At 28.8% G+C, this 25,429-nt stretch overlaps 1 protein-coding gene across 2 annotated transcripts in view; it reads left to right on the forward strand.

The window, feature by feature from the left end:
- The window catches only part of AhcyL2 (Adenosylhomocysteinase like 2), a 59,815-nt gene extending 34,600 nt beyond the window's left edge, over nt 1-25,215 (forward strand). The window contains exons 1-9 of one of the 2 annotated variants that reach the window (XM_065515043.1): nt 5,148-5,311; nt 11,277-11,345; nt 23,287-23,374; nt 23,433-23,752; nt 23,820-24,169; nt 24,232-24,384; nt 24,450-24,615; nt 24,687-24,933; nt 25,002-25,215. In XM_065515043.1, coding sequence (XP_065371115.1) covers nt 11,295-11,345; nt 23,287-23,374; nt 23,433-23,752; nt 23,820-24,169; nt 24,232-24,384; nt 24,450-24,615; nt 24,687-24,933; nt 25,002-25,129 — 1,503 coding nt within the window. In that variant the 5' untranslated portion in view covers nt 5,148-5,311; nt 11,277-11,294 and the 3' untranslated portion in view covers nt 25,130-25,215. Of the gene's footprint in view, nt 1-5,147; nt 5,312-11,276; nt 11,346-23,286; nt 23,375-23,432; nt 23,753-23,819; nt 24,170-24,231; nt 24,385-24,449; nt 24,616-24,686; nt 24,934-25,001 lie in introns of those variants that run through there. The other variant, XM_065515044.1, reaches the window with a different exon arrangement.
- Nucleotides 25,216-25,429: the final 214 nt, after the last annotated feature.

The following is a 25,429-nucleotide window of genomic DNA, read 5'->3' on the forward strand; positions in this document are numbered from 1 at the left end:
CAAAGTAGACCTTCTAATTGCTCTTCCCAATTAGGCCTTCTAGAAGCCCTTGCAAAGTAGGCCTTCTAGTAGCCCTTCCTAAGTAGGCCTTCTCTCAGCCCTCTAACAGCAGCGAGTGTGCAAGGCCTTGGCTCGCAATGACACGCTGTGTAAAATTGAAATGATTTTGCAATGCGGCTAGAAGTCCTTGTGTCTGCAAAAGAAGGCCTTTAGGAAGGCCTCTTTACTGTATTTGAGACAAGTAAATACTTAGCACAACTACATAGTTACAAGCACATAATGACTTAAATAACTCATTGATAGTTATCAGTAAAAACAGAATAGGTTTAAGCAGTATATAACATTATAATCTGTTAAGTCATTATACGACAACTTCTGTGTAATGCATATGGTATGTAGTAGTCATTGAAAAATAAGTTATAGAGGAATTGAAAGTTATTACCAGGATTTAATGGGAAATAATTAATTAAATTAGTATATATGAGTTGTCATTACAAATGATTATGATAATTTACATCGGATGTATTCTAATCGTGATAAAGAGTTCGAATGGAAAAGGACTATGTAAAAAATATTTACTTAACTATTACATATATAGAGTGCATACAATTCGTGCGGACCTTATAAGTATTATTTTGCCAAATAAATATTGGTTGATATTTTATAAATAACTGAGTATTTAATTAAACACACATTAGATGAAAAGTGGCGTCCATTTGAAACATAAACATAAACAAATCTAAAATAATTAAAAAATTAAAAGTAATTTAAAAATGTTTGCAGATTAAACAAAATAATAAATACATATTTAGATGCCAAATGGTATTTTATTGTATTTGGTTTTTATTAACAATCTAAATGAATACATGACAGTGCGAATAGTTTTTTAAATAATATAAAGCTAAATATTCTTTAAAATAGAGCTAAAAAAAGCTAGAAATGTAAATTTAAAGCCAAATAATAAAGCTACATTTTGTTATTTCTTTTCAATAAAATACTTTCAATAGTTGGCTATTATTCACAGTATTGTATATGGGCATTTACTCCCATTAGTCAGCAAGGATCGAAAAATTAAATGTTGATAATCATCTTGATTTATTGAAGATATTTCGATTTAATATTGAAACTGGCTGAAATCCGTCCATTATTTCACTTAGCCCCCAAACAAATATACTTCCGAAATTGGACTTCATCGGTCACAAATGTGTAATTTATGAAGGTATCTACACAAATATTGTTCCAAATAAGTTTTCTATACACCGAATTCATGTCACCAAATTTTATTATGATCGGCCCGTATATACGAATATAAATTATTGAAATTTTAAAAGAAAAATGTTTTGCTCCTTTACTTAGTGTAGAATATTATATGGTCGGGCTTGACCGACAATACTTTCTTACTTGTTAAGGAAATTTGTAGATATTTACTGGAAAATGCATGGAAAAAACATATGGAAAAATCGTACGTTCGCGACCGGTACTTAAGCCAATTAAACAAAAAACAATAGAGATATTTTATTGTATAAATACCGGATAGAGACCTACATTAATACACTTTTAAAATAAATTAATCGCTTTTAAATATTCCGTTCCATTTCGCAGATTTTTACATTTCACGACTGTCAGCCAAAGATGACTTCTATTTTGCATACGTTCGTTACCGCATGTATATAACTATCATTATGAAAACTTAAACTCGATTAAATCCATCTTTTGCATTAAACATAGAGCTACCAAAATGCTATCGAATCGCAAGAAAAATGCTAGGAAATGTTTTGTTTTCTATATTCTTTGGACATCAAAATCATATATAATGAGTTAAAATTAAATTCTTTATTAAAAAAACATGAATGTAAAACAAAAGACATAACATCGATGGCTTAATATAGAAAATGCGTATCCCGACTTTTCATTATTTGGCAAGAGAAGGAAAAATCTTTATAAAACCCAAAAAACTTTAGTGAACAATTTAATGCTAATTAGTTGTTATATTTTTCAATATTAAGTTCGAACAGTCTGGCACAATTGCAAATGCGTAATGATATCAATCATTGGCGAGAAGCTTGTTACAACTTAAAAAATAAAGATTCAAGTAAAAAATGACATTGAATTTGGAAAATTATGATGTACAATTATCTATCAATTATCTCTTATAGCTTAGGAGATATTCGCATTTGAAAATAAAATTTTCAACATTTTTACCCACCCTACTCCAGTTTTTTGGTGACCGCGGTTCCAAATATTCCCCGATTTTATCCATTTTTCTTTTATAGAATTAACAATAGATCTATATATCAAATAAAAAAATACTTTTATTCTTTTTAAGTTATCTAAAAAAATTCTAAGAGGATGTATAATGAATTTGTACTTCTTGAAAAGCTAACTTTACGCCAAATATTTTAAATGTAAAAAACATTTATAATTTTTGATACCGACGGGATCAGGTCCATTCAAAAAATGCCTATTTTTTATGTAAAATTCAACATTAGGGCAAAAATTCTCAAATCGCATACTCGATATCAAAATATAGTAACCTATTTTAGATGGCCCAATAAGTTCTTAATTATTTTGTAAAGGGTTCCGATAATACCGCCCCTGGTATGGATATTGTAGCCAAAAAACGAAAAAATCCCATTTTTGGGATTTTTCAAGATTTTTTTGGGAATTGCGGGATACTTGATAACAAATTTCAAAATTTGTTTTTAGTTTTCCATTTTGAATACAAAAATCTACATAACTGTGAAATTTTATTAAAAAACATTCATAAATAAAAATTTGATTTCAATTTGAAAAATTTGTATCTATGCAAAATTCAATAAAAAGCATTTTTTGTCATATTTTTCAAAAAAGTATTCCATGAATTTTTTAATTGTCAAAATATATATAATTTTTTGAAAAGTAGACAAAATCCTCTATCCATTGATATATAACATGTCTACCTTATGTTTTTTACGTGTCAAATAAATTAGGGAAAACTAAACAACTCGCTGAGAATTTACCTAACATAGAAATTCATAAAAAAAGCATGTTGCCTACATAACATTTTTATGAATGTAAAATAACAGTGCTAGGTAAATTCTCAGCGAGTTGTTTAGTTTTCCCTAATTTATTTGATAGAGGATTTTGTCTATTTTTCAAAAATGTATATAACTTTTGACAATTAAAAAATTCATGGAATACTTTTTTGAAAAATATGACAAAAAATGCTTTTTATTGAATTTTGCATAGATACAAATTTTTCAAATTGAAATAAAATTTTTATTTATGAATATTTTTTAATGAAATTTCATTCAAATCGGCGTAAGGGTTTAGAAGTTACAGATTTATTTCCCTCTTTTTTTATTCTAATACCACTGTGCGACGCCAATGTATCTGATGGTGTTTTATTTTCTGACGCAAAATGTTGCCTATATATTTTGTACCATTTATTAAAGGTTACCCATACCCTCAGAATGTGTTGCATTTTCAACGATCACAATAGGACAAAAATAATTACCATTGCGCAATTTTCTTTTATGTAGCTTTTAAATATTACAAAACTATACTTTTTGCTTACATAAAAAGTGCATTTCTAACCCTTCGATAAAATTGAGGGTGAAACATGTAGCATATATTCAGGGTTTTAGGGTAACATTATTAGAAAAGAACCCGACCAAACTACATTTTTTTCAGAAAAGAACACAAAGAAGGGTAAAAGGCAGAATAAATGCATCATTTATGCCAGAAAAGAAAACACCATGACTTGATCAAACTGTGGGACGTTCACGTTGTTAATTAAATGTTATAGATAAATACTTTTCTGGTTTATGTGTAAATGTAACGTGTTTACTTTTGAGTTCGCTTCCTAGTATTCTCCACAATTTTTCCGAAAAGACTCCCCTATGGAACAGCTTTGATTCATAGTCTTTTTTGACATAGTTACTGTACTTTACCCTAAACAAACGGTCCAATAAATAAGACTATAGTAATCTATGAATTCTAGCATTTTATCTTATGAATTGGACACTTAAAACATAGCCAAACAAAAAATCCTAAATTCAAAAGATTTTCTTATCTCTCCAGTTAAACGGTTAAGTGGCTCTATAGTTGCATGATGTACATATATGGAAACACAATTGGTGAACTGGAATAATGTTTTGGTCATTAAACAATTATAAAATTTCCGTTTGCTTTTTAATGGCAACTGGGGTATTTGATATTGTCTACGATTTATGTTCTTCCAGGGTCTCCTTGACCAGGAATTTTATTTATCAATATTAAGTAACCTAGCCTCTTGACCAGTATTGATTACAAAATATGTAGTGCTTAATATTTTGTTTTTAAATTTTCGAAAACATTAAAATTTTGTTTAGTAGTCTCTATAATTTTTATCAACACTGCATATTGTACACCCTCGGCGAAATTGACGTTGTCAAAAATAATCAATATTTTGACATGAATATGTTAACGTTTCGATCGATACTGTACGAATATATACTACAGTGACATCTATAAATGTGTAGGTACATAAAAATGTATCCATGTATGTACATTTAATAATGCTTTAATTCAGATTATTAACACTTCACCTAATCGTATGCATCACTTAAATTTATTGTTTACAATGAATTGATAATTGTTAATAATCAATTATTGAATTCTACTAGTATTGTGTAGCATTCGCAGATAATAATTAAAATACAAATAAAATAAAATCCACAAAAATAAATACGAAGTATCAGTAATGTAAATAAAATTAATTCAAAATATAGAAATATAGATACATACATACATAAATATCTATCTAAATTTATACAAATACATTTAAACAGATAAATAAATAATTTTATTTGAAAAATACTTTAACAAATATTCAAAACTCCTCAAACAAATTGGCAAGAAAGAAGCGATAACAGTCAGAAGATAACGAAATCATAATTTGTTGCGATAGATTGTATTTTGGGTTGTTCGTCGTTTCGTTTCGTTCAGTTCGGTTCAATTCAAAATAATTACATCCATACATACATATGTTCATATATTCATACAAAGATACATCCAAACATTTATTCATTCATACATACGTTCATATTTATAGTCATTTCTCCATAAAAAAATAAATTGTTTATTATTTTTAAATACATATGATCGTTCTCCCATGGCCCACTAAATCAGTTGTATTCTCGCCCCAGTCGAGTGTAGACGTTTTTCATTTATTTTGTTATCAAATACGAAAAAGCCGATTAAAAAAAGTTGGTTAAACCAAAGAATAAACCAAAACAAATAAATATTCGGTGCATTCACTCATTCATTATCTATCTTCTCTTTTACAAACGTGAGTACAACAAAGCAGGTCGTCATTACCAAAAAAAGGCACAACGGCATAATTCTGAATTTTCAGCTACATTTAACGAGTTTTTTTAAGCCTCAAAATCGTTTTGAACCGTGACTGTGAGTGTGTGTGTTTGAGTGACAAATGTTAACAAAGTGACCCAGTTTAGATGAAAAATGTAAACAAGGCTTTTGGTGCATTTTGTTTGTTTGGTTGTTTGTTTATTTTTTCATCACAAACCTGTTGCTTGAAAATTAGAGTTTCCTGTAAATTTGGATTTTTAGTATAAATTCTGGGAATTAAAAAATTACTGAAGCAAAAAAAAAAAAAAACACAATGATTTTTTTGTTCAATAGCATTTGTTCTAAAAAATTTCCTTAATTTTTAAAATTTCCTTAATTTTTTGTGCAACAGAAATTCATAAAACAAAATGTATCCCTAAACGGAAACTCTAAAACCGATAATTAATAGCAAACAGTGCACTGGAAGATTTGTATGCAGATCACTTTGTAAACAAAATTATAAAAAGCTCAGACATGTGTCCAAATAAAAACAGAGAGTGAGAGTGCGCGAGAGTAAAGAAACAATGTACAGTGGTTTAGAAACAATTTGTTTTGTAAATAATTCGGTTGCTTGTGAACAATTAAGGATTTCTTAATTAAATTTTACATAGTCAGATCTGATACATTTCTGGATTGAATACACGGTTTCGAAACACATTTTTGACTCAATTAATTTAGCGGTGGCAAAAAAAAATAAAAATCTTCCATAACGTTTACAGAAGACCAAAAAAAAAAAAAAAAATCTTTCATAATGGTTATTAAAGATCAAAACAGTCGTTTAAACTTACCTGGACCTCTTGTCATAAAAAATCTTTGGGAAGTTTATAATCAGCGCAACCAGCATCCCATAAGCTTCACCCTGCCTCAACTTCCTCTATAAGTTTGATAATATTTTCGTGTGATCACACGGATTCTACCATTTAGCTGTATGATTTCTGTTTGGGCCTTGATTTTTAACCGCCTTCTGAGCCTGTTGGCGACTGGATAAGAAAAGTCAGGGCAATTGGCTCATAGCTGCAATCCATGACGCTGGTTTCATTAATTAAAATGTCGCGATCCACTTTTTATTTAATTTTTTTTTCAATTTCGTTTGTTAATATTTTGTTTCTTAATATTATTAATAGCAACTTTTGTTTGTTTTTAAATGGTCTGACTGATGTCATTATCAGATGCATATACTTCGCACATCTGACAATTATCTTAGAATAATCTGACAATGGCAACGTAATGTATTCAAACGATTGTCAGATGTATGACAATATTATTGTCTTAAGCTTAGTACTCTGTTCATATTGCGAAAAATGGTTGTTTAGTGCGCAAAATTTTATATACAAAAACATGATAAGCTGTGGTTTTAATTTCGTGCGAAAGAAGTGTTGCTTATGTTATTTCGTGTGGAAAAATAAGGTTGCCAGATGTATTTCACTTGTTTTTAACAGAAAGAACAGTGTATGTACTGCTTTTGCGAAATTATTTTGCATATATTTCAATCCAAATATTTTATATGTAGTTTGACAGCATTTTGCACGACATTTTGAACAGAGTATTTAGCTTTAGAATGTACTGACAATGCTTTTTTTGGAAATAAATCTCAAATTTCTAAACGGCTAGCCGCGGCTGACCCATTTCTAAAATGGGCTCTACAAATGCTCTAGGGACGTGGCTATGGGGGCTCAGTGTAGGGTACCTTCAATATCTAAAATTTTTAAGCACGTGCCATTTTTTGTTTCCCATTAGCAGTAATATACAAAAAAGCAATTGTGGATCCAAAAATAAATCATTTTCAATTTACAAATTCCAAAAATATTATATTTTTGCTGATTTTTGGGCTAAAAGATGACTTAACTCTTTTTTTATTTAAAAAAAACTTTTTTTAAGAACATATAACAATTTTATGTTTTTCTGTAAGGTATCTTTACGGAGAACATTTTGAAGTAAAAAACATGTCCAATTTTTCGAACATGTCGCCCCTACGCTCTTCGGAATTTAGCCTATTTTTTTTTTATCAAAATTTCAACTTTGGGCTAGATGTTCTAAAATCTCAAAGCAGGGATCAGAAAACGGAAAGCATATTTGGAGACCTTGATGTGTTCTCTATTTATGCCCAAAGTATTTTCCCAGCCCCGAAGGATATGTGGACCCTATGGGTAAAATTGTAAAAATAGCAAGCAAAATGTATCCGATATATTTTTATTTACAACCTAACCTAACCTAAACCACTGTGCAGCGTTCAATATACAAATGCATTGCACAATAACAATAACAATGACTATAATATCAATAATAAATAAAATGATCATACATTTTTTTATATTTATAAATATTATTTATTAGAAGATACATAGATATTTTTAAGTCTAAGAATTTCTATCGATCACCATAAATATCCACTTAAAAAAAAAAAAAATACAAAAATATGCATAAATATTAATTCGCGTATTTAAATTAGCGGTTTTATCACTTTATTTTAATTTAAAACAATTGTTTATCGTTTTTTGTCTTTTATTGATGGTTTTGAGATTTCTTTGTTTTTTTTATTGTAGACAACATGTTGTTGATTTCCTAACTATAGCAGCAATATTTTTTAATTAAAAACTACAAAAAAAAGATAAAATAATTTATAATTGTTTATAAGAAGGAGGCATTATTATCTAAAATAACAGTCGGTGATATTTAAATAAGGGCAATGTGAATATTGAAAAGTTTTAGTGTGTGAAGGTAAACAATATTCGCTTGAATCTTGATGCTGAACCACTACACAATTTGGATGTATTGTGTCCAGTAGTTCAAATATGGTCCAAATTTTTAATTCTATTGATAAGTTTCTTAAATTTTTTTTTTTTTAAATTGTGAATTTTTTTAGACGTTTCTCCACATAATTTATGATAACAAATAAAGGGTTAGTCCGATATTATTAAAATAAACTTAGAAAAGTATATATATATTGCGTTTTAATCGGCACAGTAGTTTCGGAGTTAATAACAAATGAAACAAAAAATATATTTTTTATGTGAAAATAACTATTTTTTGTTTTAAAAAAACAAAGAAAATCGAAAACGACAGAAATTGTTCAGAAATATATTTTTTGCTTCAATTTGTTATAATAACTCCGAAAACCGGGTTTTCTTCGAAATCTCGGATTTTTGCAAACCGGTAAATTTAAAATATTGATTTTCGGTTAACCGTTTTTTAAAATTTAGGTCTAAAATTAAGATATCTCTTGGTTTTGTGCATTTTTTATGTTCAATGTAAACCTTCACTGCTGATTTACAATAGAAACCTATTTAGATTGATATTTTTAAGAATTACAATGATTCTAAATAGCAGAGGACTATGAAATTACTTAAAAACTTTGTTCAGAATAAATTGCACATAATGAAACTATTTCCGCATAATTCAAGAAGTTAAGCTAAATCTTATTAATAATTCATTATAAAATTAGTGATGATTTTACCAAACGTTAATTTGAATTTTATGTGCTTACCTTCTTTCAATCAATTTGACTTCATTAGTGTGTTTTGTTTTTAAAATTTTAATTTATTAATCATTTCGTTAGCTTAGTGTACAACGTCCTTTTCAGAAATATTACAGGAGAGACAAAAAACGTTCTAAAATCCATGATTTGAAATATTTGTGAAATCTGATAATGGAGTTTTATTACTTACATATTTGGTATGATTTATAATGACAAATAAGCACAGCTACGAAAAGATGCGTTTGCATCTTATAGGTCCATTTTTGGTACTTGTAACATTTTCTGTTTCATATCAGAAAGTCGAGGTGATAATAAATTTCAAAATTATCAAATATTTAATTAAAAAATTCATTTATATTTTTTGGGTTGAAATTTAATGAATAAACCAATAATTAAAACAAGTATTATATATTTAGTAACATATTTCTACTCAATTCAATTTGACTGAGATAATAATTTTGAAATTTTTACAAAATATAATGGACTTTGTAAACTTTTGCATATTTATAGTTATTTAATACTAGTTGACCGGTAGCATTTACTAATGTTAGTTCATCAAGTTTCTCCAACCCACATACACCTGCCTGTTATCATTTATTTGCAAATAAAATAAATTTGTAATGCATACTTTATTGAGCTTTTTTATTACAGTTGACTGGACTCAAAAAAAATCAGAGTTTTACCCGGAATTTTTGAATTTTTTTTTTACAAAACCATCTCCAGAAAATTTTGAATCGAATAAAAAAAATCAGCCGAATCGCTCCGGCCGTTCTCACGTGATGTCATTACATACATGGACCATTTCATTTTTTATATATACAGTGGTGGCCACGAATTTAAGACATAAATTGTTTGCTAAATTCCATGTAATTGTCAATTATTTTTTCAAATATTTCCACAAATATGTAAGCATGAGAACTGTTTTAACACACAAGTGTGTTTTATTCGACTGTGTCAATTCATACATATTCACCATGAACACATAAAATTTTTCTACAACTTGACCAAAATTTTTTTTTTTAAATAAACATATTTTCTCACATTTATATCATTATATTTTTATTATTATAAAATATTCGAACCAAATTTCGTATTTTTAGTTCCATTAGTTTCGGTCATATCATGTTATTAACAGCGGATGTTCGCTGAGGTGGGTCAACGTATTTCCACATATCTTTGTCCATATATGTTTTACCGATTTTTGCAAACATTTTTCAGAAACTAGAAACATTAATAATAAATTTCATACCCTTAGAGGTCCTTTTATTTTGGATCTATCGCACTTAAAATTCAGTTGATGATAAAAATTCAAGTATTTGTCTTAAATTGGTGGCCACCACTGTATATAAAAATGAAATGGTCCATGTCCATACATATATATATGGTCCATACATATATGTATAGATTAACCATTCCTGACTACTAAAAACTACAAATTTTATAGCTGTATATACTTTATTGGACATTTTATGTATTCTACACATATATGGCGGTTAACCGGTTTAACCGGTTTTTTCGATGTCGGTTAACCGAAAAACCGGGTTTCTAAAAAAAGCCAATTTTCGGTTAATCGACAAACCGGTTTTTTAAAAAGTTGGTTTTTTATAAATACTACACACAATATATGTATATATAAACGGATTAAAGGCTATTTAAATTATCTGAGTTTACTTCAATAATATCGGGCTAACCTTTTTGAGTTATCATAAACTATGTGGAGACACATCTAAGAAAATTCACAATTTTAGAAAAAAAAATTTTAAAAAAAATATATCCTAGAATTGAAAAATTTTACCATATACATCAAATTTATATAGTGGTTAGTGAAGCCTTTTTTTGCTGTTGACCTGTGCACAGCTGTGTTATTAATGGTCATATGAGTGATTTGAGGGACTTCAAAATTGTTTAGTTTCTATACCAGAAACTAATGTTAAAATCCTTTATACCTTTCAAGACTGATAAGGAATATAAATATACTATATGTTTGTTGTTCCGCTTGTGTTTTGAAAACTATGGTAAAATCGTTGAAGCAAGTTTTTACAATGCTCGTGTTTCGTATATAATTTTTATTTCCGATTAGTATTTTTATTAGAATTATGATTAGCATTTTACAACTTTGTAATACAATGTTGTTTAATTAAGAGACATATATTTTGTATCTAAATATTCCACAACAATTATTTAATAATTAAAAGTGGCAAAGTGTATACATATAAATAATAAAGCTACTTATATTTAACCTTCACAATAAAAAAAAGTTATAGCACAACCCTATCTATTTTTTAACCACTGTATTATAAACACATCTCTTATCACAACAGAGAAGTCACACATCACATTTTTTATATTCATACAAATATTTCAGTTATTTATTCATTTAGATGTTGTTTTTTTATGATATTTAACTTTTAATTTTCCTTTTCCATTTCAGTAAATAACTCTCAGGAATATGAATAAAATTAACGAGACTACCGTCTGTGATTTGGGATTTAGCGATAAGGTTGGTAAAATTTTATCTTATTTTTCTGATAAAACAAATTTATCAATGTGAAGTGTATTATGTTTGTACCTATACATATCTACTATATCTACTTATTGTATAATAAAAAAACGTATTTTTTTTTAATTGACGGTAATATAATTGCCAAAGTTCTTAACTTTAATTACCAAGTTCATTTTATAATGAGGAACATATCTGTGGCAACAAAGTTACGCAAGTAACATATTTTTACCTTTTAACTGTATTAAATAAAAATCTGATCAGATTTTGTTTTGATCATGATATTAAAAAATTATATTTTCTATAGTTTTGTATTAAATTTTAAAACATTAAAAAAACAACATGTAATTTTCCTAGTTGTCACTGAATTATTTAAATGCCATGGGTGTAGGGATGCCAGATTCAGATTCGCAAAAAGCTGGACTTTGGGTTATAAAAAGCTGGACATTAAAAATATAACCGAGAAAATGTAAATTTTGGTTTTGCTTTTCCGTAACTGTTTAAAATTTTGAAATCGGTCCAGAAATGTGTGAGTTGTTGTTTTAAAATTACTCAAAATTTTGAGGGTGTTTCAAAATCTTTCAAAACGTTATTTGTATGTCCTTACCTAGGCTTATAATCCCCACTTGGTCGCTTTTCAAGTTTAACATTTTTTTAGTGGGTAATAAAGTCGGCTGATTTATTTTTTTTTAATATTTAAGGTAGTTTTCTGAAATTTGGGAGCTTCAAAAATAATTTTTTTGATATGTCGTAGTGAAATTTTTTTTCTTCATGACAAAAGCTATCGAAAAATCGATGGCACAATATCGATTGCTAAATCGACCCACCCTAATATACATATTTACAATCATATGTATGTATGTAAATAATGAAAGAATTAAAAGTAATAAATTAAAATTAAATACTAAAAACACTGCCACTTTATTTCGTTTTGAGCTTACGGATTTGGCCAATTCCAAACCTATAGAGATCTGTAAACTATTTTGAAAATCTATATAAGATTCCTCTAAATTTGTTTGTATTAATTTTTTAGCTCTAATCAGGTCCAATGACAATCGGTTTTTTTCTTTAGTATAGAGATTGTTTAAAATAGAAAAAACTCTTTCACATAAACTACAACTTTTCGAAAATTCTCGAATTCATTCCTTTCACCTGTGGTAAACAAAAAAGAACCATATCCATTGACAAATCTCTTGGTATTTGTTTATAAGCTACACGAAGTTTATCGTTATCTATTTCTTCAGATATTTCAAGCTTTTGTAAATCTTCCAAGAAAATAGGACATTTTATAAGTTTAAATATGCAATTTTTTAAAAAAGAGTCGCCATCACCAAAGTCGTAACGATTTTCTAAATAGCTAACCGCTGTTTTTAAAATATCTTATAATTCCGTCTTAAAAGTTTTATGTTCATTAGGCGAAATTTTTTTTTCAAAATGGTGTTAACTTTGGTGCCAAAAAATGTGTTATGTATTCTATATTTAAGGATATTCATAAGTACGGTCATTATATCGTGCAACTCTAAAACTGTACAAGAGTCATTCTCAAAAGCTATAAATTCCTGCATTATGTTTTGCATAAAATATAAATATGCTTCTTATAATCCTTCATGTTTACATTCTTCTTCATTGACATCATAATCAGAAATTCCATATGACAGTTAAGTTATTACTGTGCACTAATTAGAGTAAGTAAATTTTCATTTATGGATATTATTGTCGAAAATTTCTATTTAGCTGGACAAATTAAATTTTAGCTTGAAACTGGACAGGCATCAAAAAAGCTGGACAATCCAGCCAAGTCCAGCCCATGGGTGTCGTCAAACTCATACATGTATTCAAAAATTGTGAGTTACGTTTTTTAATTTAGTACAAAATTGGAAAGTTATCTGATCTCAATATTGGCACAAGTAGAGAAAAATACTACATATTAAATCTTTGTAGGTCTAAACTTTTCCTTAAATGTAAGGAAATTTAGTAAATATTGCACATTTTCAGATTTTTTTCCCAAAATGGTATTTTTTACAATTTTGCCCATAGGATCCGCATTTCCTTCGGGGCTGGGCAAATGCTTCGATGATAAATAGGGAACATATCAAGGTTTCCAAAGCTGCTTTCCGTTTTCTGATTCCAGCTTTGGGATTTTAAGACATGTGGCCCAATGTTAAAATTAAAATTTTGAAATGCCTATAACATGCAAGCATGAAATCCGATGGGAAACAAAAAAAATTGCACGTGTTTAAACATTTTACATGTCGAAGGTACCCTATTTTAAGCCCCCATAGTGCCGCCCCTGGAGCATTTGTATGTCGCATTTTAATAACTTAAACTCCAATTCTCCTTGGCTACGCCCAGGTCAAATTTTATTCAGACCGGACCAGCCGTTTAGAAATGCCAGATTTATTTCCAAAAAATTTCTATTCTGCCCTACTGTGCAATGTGATGATCAATTAATTCTGAAATTAGTTGAACAAAATTTTTAAAGACAAAAACTCATTCACAAGTAAATATGGATACATATATTTTAAGTAAAAATGAGCTTTAATTTTAGGGTTTGATTCAGAAACACGAAAGGAAAACGATTTTGAAAATGAAAATCTATGAAAATCACTAAAATTTTAAAGCATTTTTGTGTTTTCCATCCAAAAATGTTAAAATTGTTTTCCATTTGTGTTACTGAATCAAGCTCTTTATATTTCTCAAAATTTGTTAATTTTGTTCCTATATTTCTTGTTCAAGTGGCCTGGGACACGTACACAACAATTACGTACACATTTTTATTCTTTTGCTTTCAATTGCAAAAATAATTATTTATTTAGCACCAACATTTTTACAAAAATTTGCATTTTTTGTTTGTTTTTGGGTAATTTTGACCCAACGAAGATGTAAGGGTTAATCTCCAAAATATTTATTTTACTATTAATGTCATTAAAATAAATAAATCTAACTATAAAATAATACAGAAAGTTAACAGGTTTAAAAAAATTATTTCATATAAATAACAAAATTTGCATATATCTGACCTTTGTCCTCAATGCGCGTCCGATTTGGCTCAAATTGTCAGTACTTAACTTTAAGACTTAAATTCGAACAAAAATGGTTTTCCATACAACTGATTGTTACTCTAATATACCGAATTTGGTGGTATTATCCCGCTTCTTAAAGGTTGATCATACTTATATATTCAATACTGCTTTTTGACAAATTGTGATACGTTCTTCTACTGAGATTGTGATGATCGAATTTGTTGCTAATCGAATGATTCCATTATTAATATTTTTAGCCAGTGCTGAAGAATTCGGTCATTAAAAATGAATTAAATTAATATTTAAAGTTCTTAAGGGAATTCTTCAGGTGGACAACATGACAACTTTTAATTGTTTTGAGAAAATAATAACAATAATAATAGTTAAAATTTGTGCCGATTTAAACTACAAGTGTGACAAACATTAGAAACATTGGACTATCATTGTACATCCAAATAAAGTTATTTTACATACATTTCTTTTAAAACGCAGGTAAAAGTCTTTGAGTCTTTGTTTCATTTAGTATTACAAAAAAATTACGGCAATGAAAAAACCATTTTAATATCTTCCCGGAACACTACCATTTAGACCTTAATATTTATAAACTTTAAATATAAATTATATTGTGTTGGTTGTACCCAAATCTGTTTAAACTTCAACCCCTATGGAAACCACGTCACACAGTGGTTCAAGTGGTGTGACACGTTGGGAAACACTGCTTTGGACTCAAATACAAGAAAAGAGTTTACGAAATTTTACACCTTTTTATTTATGAGTTTCATTAGTTTTGTATCAACAAAAAAAGGTGCTAATGCTAAATAATTAATTTAATTATGACAATGTTAATTGAAGTCAATTGTCATTTATTTTGTGTTCAAATTGTTGAATTTATTTTCGAAAATTCCATTACTTCTGAACAAATATGTAACGCTTGAAATATAATCTGAATGACGACTACCAGCAAGAGATAAACATTTAACCCACTGACTGACGTCTTTTCTGATTATAAACTCAAATGTTTATCATTAACCCGTTATTTTTTATTTCTTAATCAATTGGGAAATGAAATGTGTTACATATAATTAAAATGTTTATCAACAATAATAAACCTTTAACATTTTTGAATAGTAGGCATTTTAAACATTTTAGGTTAGGTAGAGGCAAAGGCTCGAATAAATTATTTCTTAACATCATTTTCAAATCTGATCTCTTCATAGTGAATTAATTCATGGGCTTAATTCTCTATTACTTTCAACGTTTTGTATTGCTTTGATAATTCATAAAATTATTTTTATATTGACATCCTTTGCAAATTAGCTTAAAACATATACATACATATTGACATTTTTCATCAATTCAAATCTATTATAATAAGTAGCATTCGAATTTTTGTTCATTAATTTTGTAAATGATTAATAAAAATGAAACAAATTGACTTATGTAAAACTATATGAATTCAATTCGCATTAAATTTTAACAGAACTGTAAATGAATGATTCATATTTGATTTTTAATTCACCGTGAATTAAATTATTCTGTCGATGAATTCTTCTATATTTTAATTCGATTCATTGTTTTGGTAAAATGATCAATTCATTCAAATTGTAGTTCCATTCAAATTTTGGGAAACATTAATGCTTTCAAAAAATTATAATTCATTTCATTCAAAACTAAATCATTCATTTACAGCTCTGAATTTGAATTAAATAAATACTGAATCATTCAATGTTTGAATTAATTATATTAGGAATTAGTTAATTCATAGGTCTGAGTAGAAGTTATGAAGTCATGTCATGGGTCTAATCTCTGCTCCTGCAAAAATCGTTGTTATGAGAAATATTTTAAAAATTTATCATAAATACATATGCCCATGTTTTTACAATCGAAAGTCTATAAAGATTTGGTTTAAAGACTAAAAACCATGTTGATATGACAAACACTTTATTTATCTAAATAAATACTTTAGTTTTATTTATTTTATGTGGACGGCTAATGATTAAATAGAAATCACAATAAAATCAATCTCAACATGTTTATTATTATTAATTTTTAATTTCGATACATACAATTTTATATGTATTCCAAGCGATAAGATTAAATTAATCATTTGTCACATCATTTTTAAAGTTGTGATTATAAATGTCAATAAATATAAGTTTGTTAAATATTTATACTAAAGATATTGATAATAATAAGTTTTTTTTGTTATTTCTACACTTTTCCCAGTAAATTATATTTTTTATTAAAGTATATGATGGAAATAATTTATTTTTTTTCAATTTTATTTTTATTTATTGTATCTTCATTATTTAATGAACTAACAACAAGTATTTCAAATCTTATTTCTAATAATTATAATTTAATTAGTCCAGCCAGTGCCGGACGAAACATTTTTTATTTATTGTTGTTTTGATTAAATTGACATTCTTCCTTCTAGTCTTTGGATTAAATATGCTGTGTCCTTCCTTCTTAATCGAATGTGGCCACTGTTATCTAATATGTTGCGGGGTTTGGGTGAATTTCAAGTTTTTTTTAAATATTTTTCTACATTTTTCGTGAGCTCAGTTTTTACAAGGGGCACGTTTAGATCATTGTGTATATTCGCATTTTTGATATACCAGGCGGCAACTGTGATCATGGAAATAAATATGGGGGAATTCACGTCAAGTGGGATAGTATCAAAATAAATGTTTTAACAAAAAAATTTATGTCTTGAGTTACAAAATATTTATTTTGATAGATAGACAACTCGCATCCCACTAAGAGACCAAAAAAGCTCTTAAAGGAATGGACCTAAGCTTTAATTTGAGTAAAAAAAAATTAAAAAGAGGGCCCATTTTGAAAAAAAGTTCGATTTTGCTAAACAAAAATCAAAAATTGTATATCTTGAGTTACAAAACATTAATTTTGCTATATATCCCACTCGCATCCCACTAAGCAACCAAATAGGTGTGAAAGGAATAGACCCAAGCTTTCTTTTGAGCAAAAAAAATTCAAAAAGGGCATATTTAAAAAAACAAAAGTTAGATTTTGCCAAAAAAAAGTCAAAAATTGCATTTTTTGAGTTACAAAACATTTATTTTGATAGATATCCCACTCGCATCCCACTAAGTGACTAAATAGGTCTTCAAGGAAAATATCTGAGCTTTCTGTTTAGCAAAAAAAAAAATTAAAAAGAGGGTCCATTTTGAAAAAAAGTCAACAAAGTTTTTGATTTTGCCAAAAATGTCAAAAATTGCATGTTTTGAATTACAAAACATTTTTTTTGATAGATATCGAACTCGCATCCCACTAAGCATCCTCAAGGAAAATATGTAAGCTTAATTTTAAGAACAAAAAAAAAAAAAAAAAGTGTCCCATTTTGAAAAAAAGTCAAAAAAGTTTTTGATTTCGGAAAAAATATATTAAAAATATATTTTTTTTTAATATTTTTTCGAAAGATTGAAGAAATATCTATCTATACTTTTTGGGACACATTTTGCTAAGAACAATAGGTAATAAGTTAAATGGATGAGAAAAATCACACATTTGGCCAAAATGTCAAATTTTGACCGCCTCTAATTCCGAGAGTTCATGACCGATCTGGCTGGAAAATTGAATTACCAATTATCCAATAGGTCTAACCTTGGTGCAAATTTCATCCCGATCGGAAGAATCTACTTTAAAAGTTGGTTCTCTTGACGTGAAATCCCCAAATATATTTACCAATTCATGGGTTTCTTTTCTAATCACTAAGAATATGTATGCATAATCGATATTAGAAAATATTCGTGTTTTTAGGTCAACAGGGACGTGCGAAGACGACTGGTCAACGTGTTATTATATATTTCTATCCATATCTGTTGATCGAATTTTTCCAATTGGAAAGATCACACATTTTCGAGCAACAAATGCCAAATTTTATTTTTTTGTGAATCGACCAAATTTATCTTGAGCAACTCAATTAGATCGTTTGAGTCATAATCGTGTCACACAGAGTATTCATGACGGGATTTTAAGGGAAAACAGGAAGCTGATACTTTTTCTTTCTAAGAGTACTTTTATAATATTTGAAATTAATGAATAGTTCTTGCTTCTGAATAATAAGGAACTTAGAAAATGGAGACTTTATGGTACTTTTTAGTTTTAAACCATCAAATATGACATAAAATATATACGGTTCTGAATTTATTAGATTCTATGACTATTTCTTTAGTCTAATGATACTTTTTGAATATTTTATAATAATGAATTTAGAACTTACAATTACATGTTTCATCTAATGGTACTTTTTTGAATTTTCTATAATACTTAATAGACCTAGAAATATGAGATTAAACATATGAATTAGAAATCACAATCTTCTTTATACAGGCCTGTCACATATTCTGTTCGTTTTCGTTTCAGTTTCTTCAGATTCCGTGTAATTTATTAATTCCAAAAATATTTCTGATTTTAATTTTTTTTCATATTAAAACAAATGTGAAGGTTTTGGTATAGAAATTGATTAAAAATTTTAATAAACCAAAAATTTACAATCAAATATCAACTCCACTTTGAAAACTGAAAGTGGTTTCAAAAATTTTGGTTTTACTTTTTCTGAAGAGGCTAAATACGAAATTAATTCCACTTTCGATCGGAATGGAATTCTGTGACAGGCCTGATAATGGTACTTTATGACTTTGGAAACAGGAAATTAAATTAGTACATACAATCCTGAATGAGTGGGAATCCACAAAGGATTGCTGTTCAGCTAACCAAAATAATTTACAACAAATTTTAAGTAACGGGCAGGTTCTAGAAAAATTTTGTTAAGCAGTGTTATTGCAAGATCATTTAAACCAATTTGCGTTTTACTTAGAGATATTTTGTTCTTTACAAATTTTAATGACTATAAATCTGTTTTAAGCACAAGTGTGATTGCTCAGCTCATAAATAAAAAAATATACATACTTAATTATAATAAAAACGTTACTAATTAAATAATAAAATATTTAATTCTACAAATACTCGTACAATAAATAAACTCACATGTATCCATCTATCTACGTACTTGTACACGTATGTAGGTGAAGTATTTTTAAGTACTTGAATTCAAGCACGTGATTGGATTTTTGTTAATTTGTTGTAGTAACTATTCTTATTGCATTATTATTATGTCGAAAAATAAAAACAGTTTATTATTAGAGTTATGTTCATATAATTTATCAAAAGATTCCATAACAATATTTTTTTTATTATCATCACACATGATTCTTGTGTCAACATTTATTTGAGACGATTAACAGAGGAGCGCGAAATTATATTTTGTATCTAATTTTAGACAATGCTTCTGATGTGAAAACACATTTCAGCAAATATTTGTTTATTATGTACTTCTATATTTAAGATAATTTTTGTTTTTTGTTTCATCTCAGTGCGTTAAATACTCTGCCACGTTAGAAGATAAATAAATAAATAAAATGTTATTAAAAACACTCATGTACTCGTGCCTGATCTAAATAAAAATTGTTTTATCTCTGATCATTTGATCGACATACAAGTACAAATATTCTGAATTATATTGTCTTAATAATAAATAATAATCTTGTAGATACGGCGCGCCGTAAGGCCAAACGACTGAAAACATTATTATTAATCGTATGTTGGGATTTAATTATTTTTTTTAATATTATTTTAAAGCTCAAAATATTATAGACTATTCTATGTTAATAGGGAGCTACATGGAGAAATTTCTTCTTAAGATTTGGTGGATCTTAGCATTGAAGAAGTACTGTTCAACGCTAGATAATCTTTGGCAAATCCCTCTATAAGTAGTCATAACCTGATCAATTCTTCTAAGATTATGCAAGTACAGGGCAACAAAATCGAAAAAATGATGGAGGCTTTTTAACCACTACACAATTTTGATGTATTGTTGTTCCAGTAGTACAAAAATGGTAAAATTTTTAAATTCTATGGATAGATTTTTTTAATTTTTTTTTTTTATAATTGTGAATTTTTTAAAATGTTTCCCCACATAATTTATGATAACTCAAAAACGGTTAGTCCGATATTATTGAAGTAAACTTAGGAAAGTTCAAATTTACATAAACCGGATATATATTGCGTTTTAATCGGTTCAGTAGTTTCGGAGTTATAATAACAAATTGAAGCAAAAAAAATATTTTTTATGTAAAAATATCCAATTTTTTTGTTTTAAAAAAATCATGAAAAATCGAAAACGACAGAAATTGGTTAGATTTATTGGTTTATCGCAAAGCCACATGTAATATGAACAAAATCGATCAAATAATCCATCGATTTATTTTCGAATTTATTCACAATTAAGTGAATTCGCTTATTTTCAGAAAATTGTATATGCGTACAAGCGTGTACATTTTACATTTGTTTTGTTTTTGTTAAAATTTTTGTTACAACAACAAAACACATGACACACATAAAATTTACACTCAAAGTACATGCTTGTACGCACATACAATTTTCTGAAAATAAGCGAATTCACGTAATTGTGAATAAATTCAAAAATAATCCATTTCCATTTCGACTTTTCATGATTTTTTTAAAACAAAAATTTGGATATTTTTACATAAAAAATATATTTTTTGCTTTAATTTGTTATTATAACTCCGAAACTACTGAACCGATTAAAACGCAATATACATATACAGGTAGACCTCCATTTACGCGGTTTGTTGTGCCCAAACAAATAGCGTGTAAATCAAATTCGCGTTAAACGAGGTTCTAATTTAGAATGAAATGCTTTTGTGGGGCCAATAATTTTTTATTTCGCGTAAAACAATACATCAGTCATATAACAAAAAAGAAATTGGGACCTAAAAATATATACCCTACACTAAGTAAAAGAGCAAACACATTTTTCTTTTAAAATTTCAATAATTTATATTTTTGAGTGATTTTCGAAGGTGGGCCTAACATGGGAGCTATGACCAATTATGGTCCGATCACCATGTAATTATGTCGTGTGATTTATGTCTATATTAAAGTTAGCTATGTTGAATTTTGTGTGTATACCAACATTTTTAAGCGATTTATGCACCTTAAAGTGATTTTCGGAAGTGGGCATTATATGGCAGCTATGACGAATTATGGACCGATCTCCATGAAATATGTTGAATTTTGTGTGTATACTAACATTTTTGAGAGATTTATGCGCGTTAAAGTGATTTTCGGAAGCGGGTCTATATGGGAGCTATGACTAATTATGGACCGATCGTAACAAAATTTGGAGACATGAATTTTGTGTATACAAAACTTATTTGGAGCGGAATTTGTGTAGATACATATATAAATTAAACATTTATGACCGATAAAGTCCAATTTCGGAAGAACATTTGTATGGGGGCTAGGTGAAATAATGGACCGATTTCAGCCACTTTCAATAGGCTTGGTCATTGGGCCGAAAAAATAATATGTACCAAATTTGATCGAAATATCTTCAAAATTGCGACCTGTACTCTGCGCACAAGTTTTACATGGACAGCCAGCCAGCCAGCCGGACGGACGGACATCCTTTAATCGACTCAGAAAGTGATTCTAAGTCGATCGGTATACTTTAAGGTGGGTGTTAGACTAATATTTTTGGGCGTTACAAACATCTGCACAAACGCATAATACCCTCCCCACTATGGTGGTGTAGGGTATAAAAATAATTTCTTATCGAAAATTAAGGAAAAAATGTCAATTAAAAAAACAAAATATTCTAATACATGAAAGAGATCAAAATATAACAAAAAATTCATAAAAATTAACGAAGTTCTCAAAAACGAAATCTGTTATTCGCTTGTGTTTTTTTCGTTTCTTGTTGTTTGTTGCCGCGTTATATAAAAATCGTGTAAAAAAGTCGCGTATTTGAAAAAAATGGTTGTTAATTTGAGTTCGCGTTATATCGAATTTGCGTAAATAAAGTACCGCGTAAATGGAGGCTTACCTGTATGTGAAAATTTGTACATAGCATGGGGAAAATGTTTTCAAAATTCAATCAATCGAAAGAAGAACATTAACTACTCAATTTTATGTATATCAAATAAAAAAGTAAAATTTTGTGAAAATGAGCGAATTCACTTAATTGTTGGTATTATATGCGGTTTTGCGACAAAGTAATAAACCTGAACAAGTTCTGCCGTTTTCAATATTTCATGAGTTTTTTTTTGCTTCAATTTGTTATTTTAACTCCGAAACTACTGAGCCGATTAAAACGCAACCGTATTAAAGGCTATGTAAACTTGAACGTTTCTAAGTTTACTTCAATAAAATCGGACTAACCCTTTTTCACTTATCATAAATTATATGGAGAAACATCTAAAAAAATTAACAATTTAGAAAAAATTTAAAAAAAATATATCCATAGAATTTAAAATTTTTACCATTTTTGTACTTAGGTAACCATGATGCATCAAATCTATAGTGGTTAGTGAAGCCTTTTTTTACTGTTGACCTGTGTAATGTTTGGCTTACGTAGGACACATTCTTCGCCAGGCCTTATTGGCTTAATAACAATCCGAGACAACCTCTAAAAATTTCATCAAAAAAAGACAATTTATTGCTTTGACAAAAAAGCAACAAAACGTATGTTTGGATGTGTGTTGGTTTTATTGCTTTGCGTATTTAGTTTTTTGGTGTTTTGTTCTGCTGAAAGTGGGCAATATACATACATATGTATATTCGAATTGTTATAAAAAATTATATACATATATTCCCTTCAACAAAGGTGAAGGGTATATAAGATTCGGCATAGCCGAATATAGCACTCTTACTTGTTCTTATTGGGTCAAGAGCTCAATATCATGACTACCGCTAATGTAGTTCTTTATCCATTAGACTCAATTTTGAAATAGATTTTATTTAATTGCAATGTCATTTACATATGAATATATAATTTATGTAAACTTTCTTTCTCGTATTACTTTTGATTTCAGCAAGAATCTACACAACCAGAGGCTTTGAAATTGGCAAGTAGAACAAGGAGACGTTCGTCTGCAGCTTCAACATGTTCGTTTAGTTCAGGTATTAATATTGAAATGATAATTAAATTTTGATGTCGTTAACAATTGCTTACATTTAGCCTGTTTCACGGCCAGTTCGGATGAAGATGAAACATCGCCTCGCGACAAGAAACAACGCAACAGCAGTGGTTTTTCTGATTTTTGTGTCAAGAATTTAGCAAGTCAACATGCATTTGGACGTCGAGAAATTGAAATCGCCGAACTGGAGATGCCCGGCATTATGACTTTAAGGAAACGGGCACGTGAAGATAAACCCTTGAAAAATGCCAGAATAGTTGGTTGTACTCATGTGAATGCCCAAACAGCTGTTCTCATCGAAACATTAATTGAATTGGGTGCCTCGGTGCGCTGGACAGCCTGTAATATCTTCTCAACTCAGGTATAATATTCTATATATTTTGCCACTTGTTTGATTTTTAACAAAATTATTGCTTATTTGATTGCAGAATGCAGTTGCTGCAGCTTTGGCTGAGGCTGGCATTCCAATTTACGCTTGGCGAGGTGAGACCGAAGAAGATTTTTGGTGGTGTCTCGACAAATGTGTAAATTGTGGTGGCTGGGAGCCAAATATGATTTTGGATGATGGTGGCGATGCTACGCATTTATTGTGGAAAAAGTATCCGGATCTTTTTAAAGGTATCAGGGGTATTGTTGAGGAGAGCGTCACCGGTGTTCATCGTTTATATCACATGTCAAAAGTGGGAAAACTTACAGTGCCCGCCATCAATATTAACGATTCAGTGACCAAAATGAAGTTTGATAACTACTACAGTGTTAAAGACTCCATTTTAGACAGGTGAGTTTATATTTCTGCTGAATTAGATTTAAGCGATTATTAAATGATTTTTTTTATTTCAGTCTCAAACGTTCTACGGACATAATGTTCGGCGGCAAACAAGTGGTCGTTTGTGGTTACGGTGATGTCGGTAAAGGTTGTGCCAAAGGTCTCAAAGCTCAGGGTTGCATTGTGTATATAACTGAAATTGATCCTATTTGTGCTCTTCAGGCGAGGTATGTATTAAGAAAACTACAATAAATTAAATTGAAATTGAATTAATAAAATATATCATTTGTAGCATGGATGGTTTCCGCGTAGTAAAACTAATGGAAGTCATACGTAACGTGGATATTGTCGTTACGGCAACTGGCAACAAAAATGTGGTGACACGTGAACACATGGATCGCATGAAAAATGGTTGCATTGTGTGCAACATGGGACATTCCAATTCAGAAATAGACATAGTGAGTATCCATGAATTATGATTATTCCTTTTTTGTCTTACAAATTTTTCAATTCAAATTTAAATTTTTAGAATAGTTTACATACACCAGAACTTACATGGGAACGTGTACGTTCTCAAGTCGATCATGTAATTTGGCCAGATGGCAGAATGATTATTCTATTGGCTGAAGGTAGACTAGTGAATATGTCATGTTCATCTGTACCCTCATTTGTGGTATCGATAACAGCTTCGACACAGGCTTTGGCTCTTATAGAACTGTACAATGCTGTTCCTGGACGTTACAAGTCCGATGTGTATCTATTGCCAAAGAAAATGGGTAAGCGAGAATTTGAATGGTCACTTTCTTTTCATCTTATATTCAACATTTATGTTTGTTATTTTTAGATGAATATGTTGCCAGTTTGCATTTGCCCACATTCGATGGCCATTTGACGGAGTTGACTGATGAGCAGGCTAAATATTTAGGCCTCACTAAGGCTGGTCCATTTAAACCAAACTATTATAGATACTAAATTCTATATGTTCATAAATTTATTTTTACGTACTTAATATTATTTGTTATTTTAAAGATATTAAACAGTATTCATATTAAAAACAATATTTGAGTTTTTATTTATTTAAATTGATTAATTTTACTGAATTTAACCGAATGATATAAATTCTATACAAGAATGTCTCATGTATATAGTAATCAATATAGGAAATATATGTAAGTAGTTTTAATAGTTTTAATACTAATTTACTTAAGAGTAAAAAATGTCACCGAGAAAAAAAGTGATTTGATTTTGGGAAAAACTGGGAGTCACGCGTCT

The sequence above is a fragment of the Calliphora vicina genome, chromosome 1 (genome assembly GCF_958450345.1).
Source record: "Calliphora vicina chromosome 1, idCalVici1.1, whole genome shotgun sequence".
NCBI lineage: Eukaryota > Metazoa > Arthropoda > Insecta > Diptera > Calliphoridae > Calliphora > Calliphora vicina.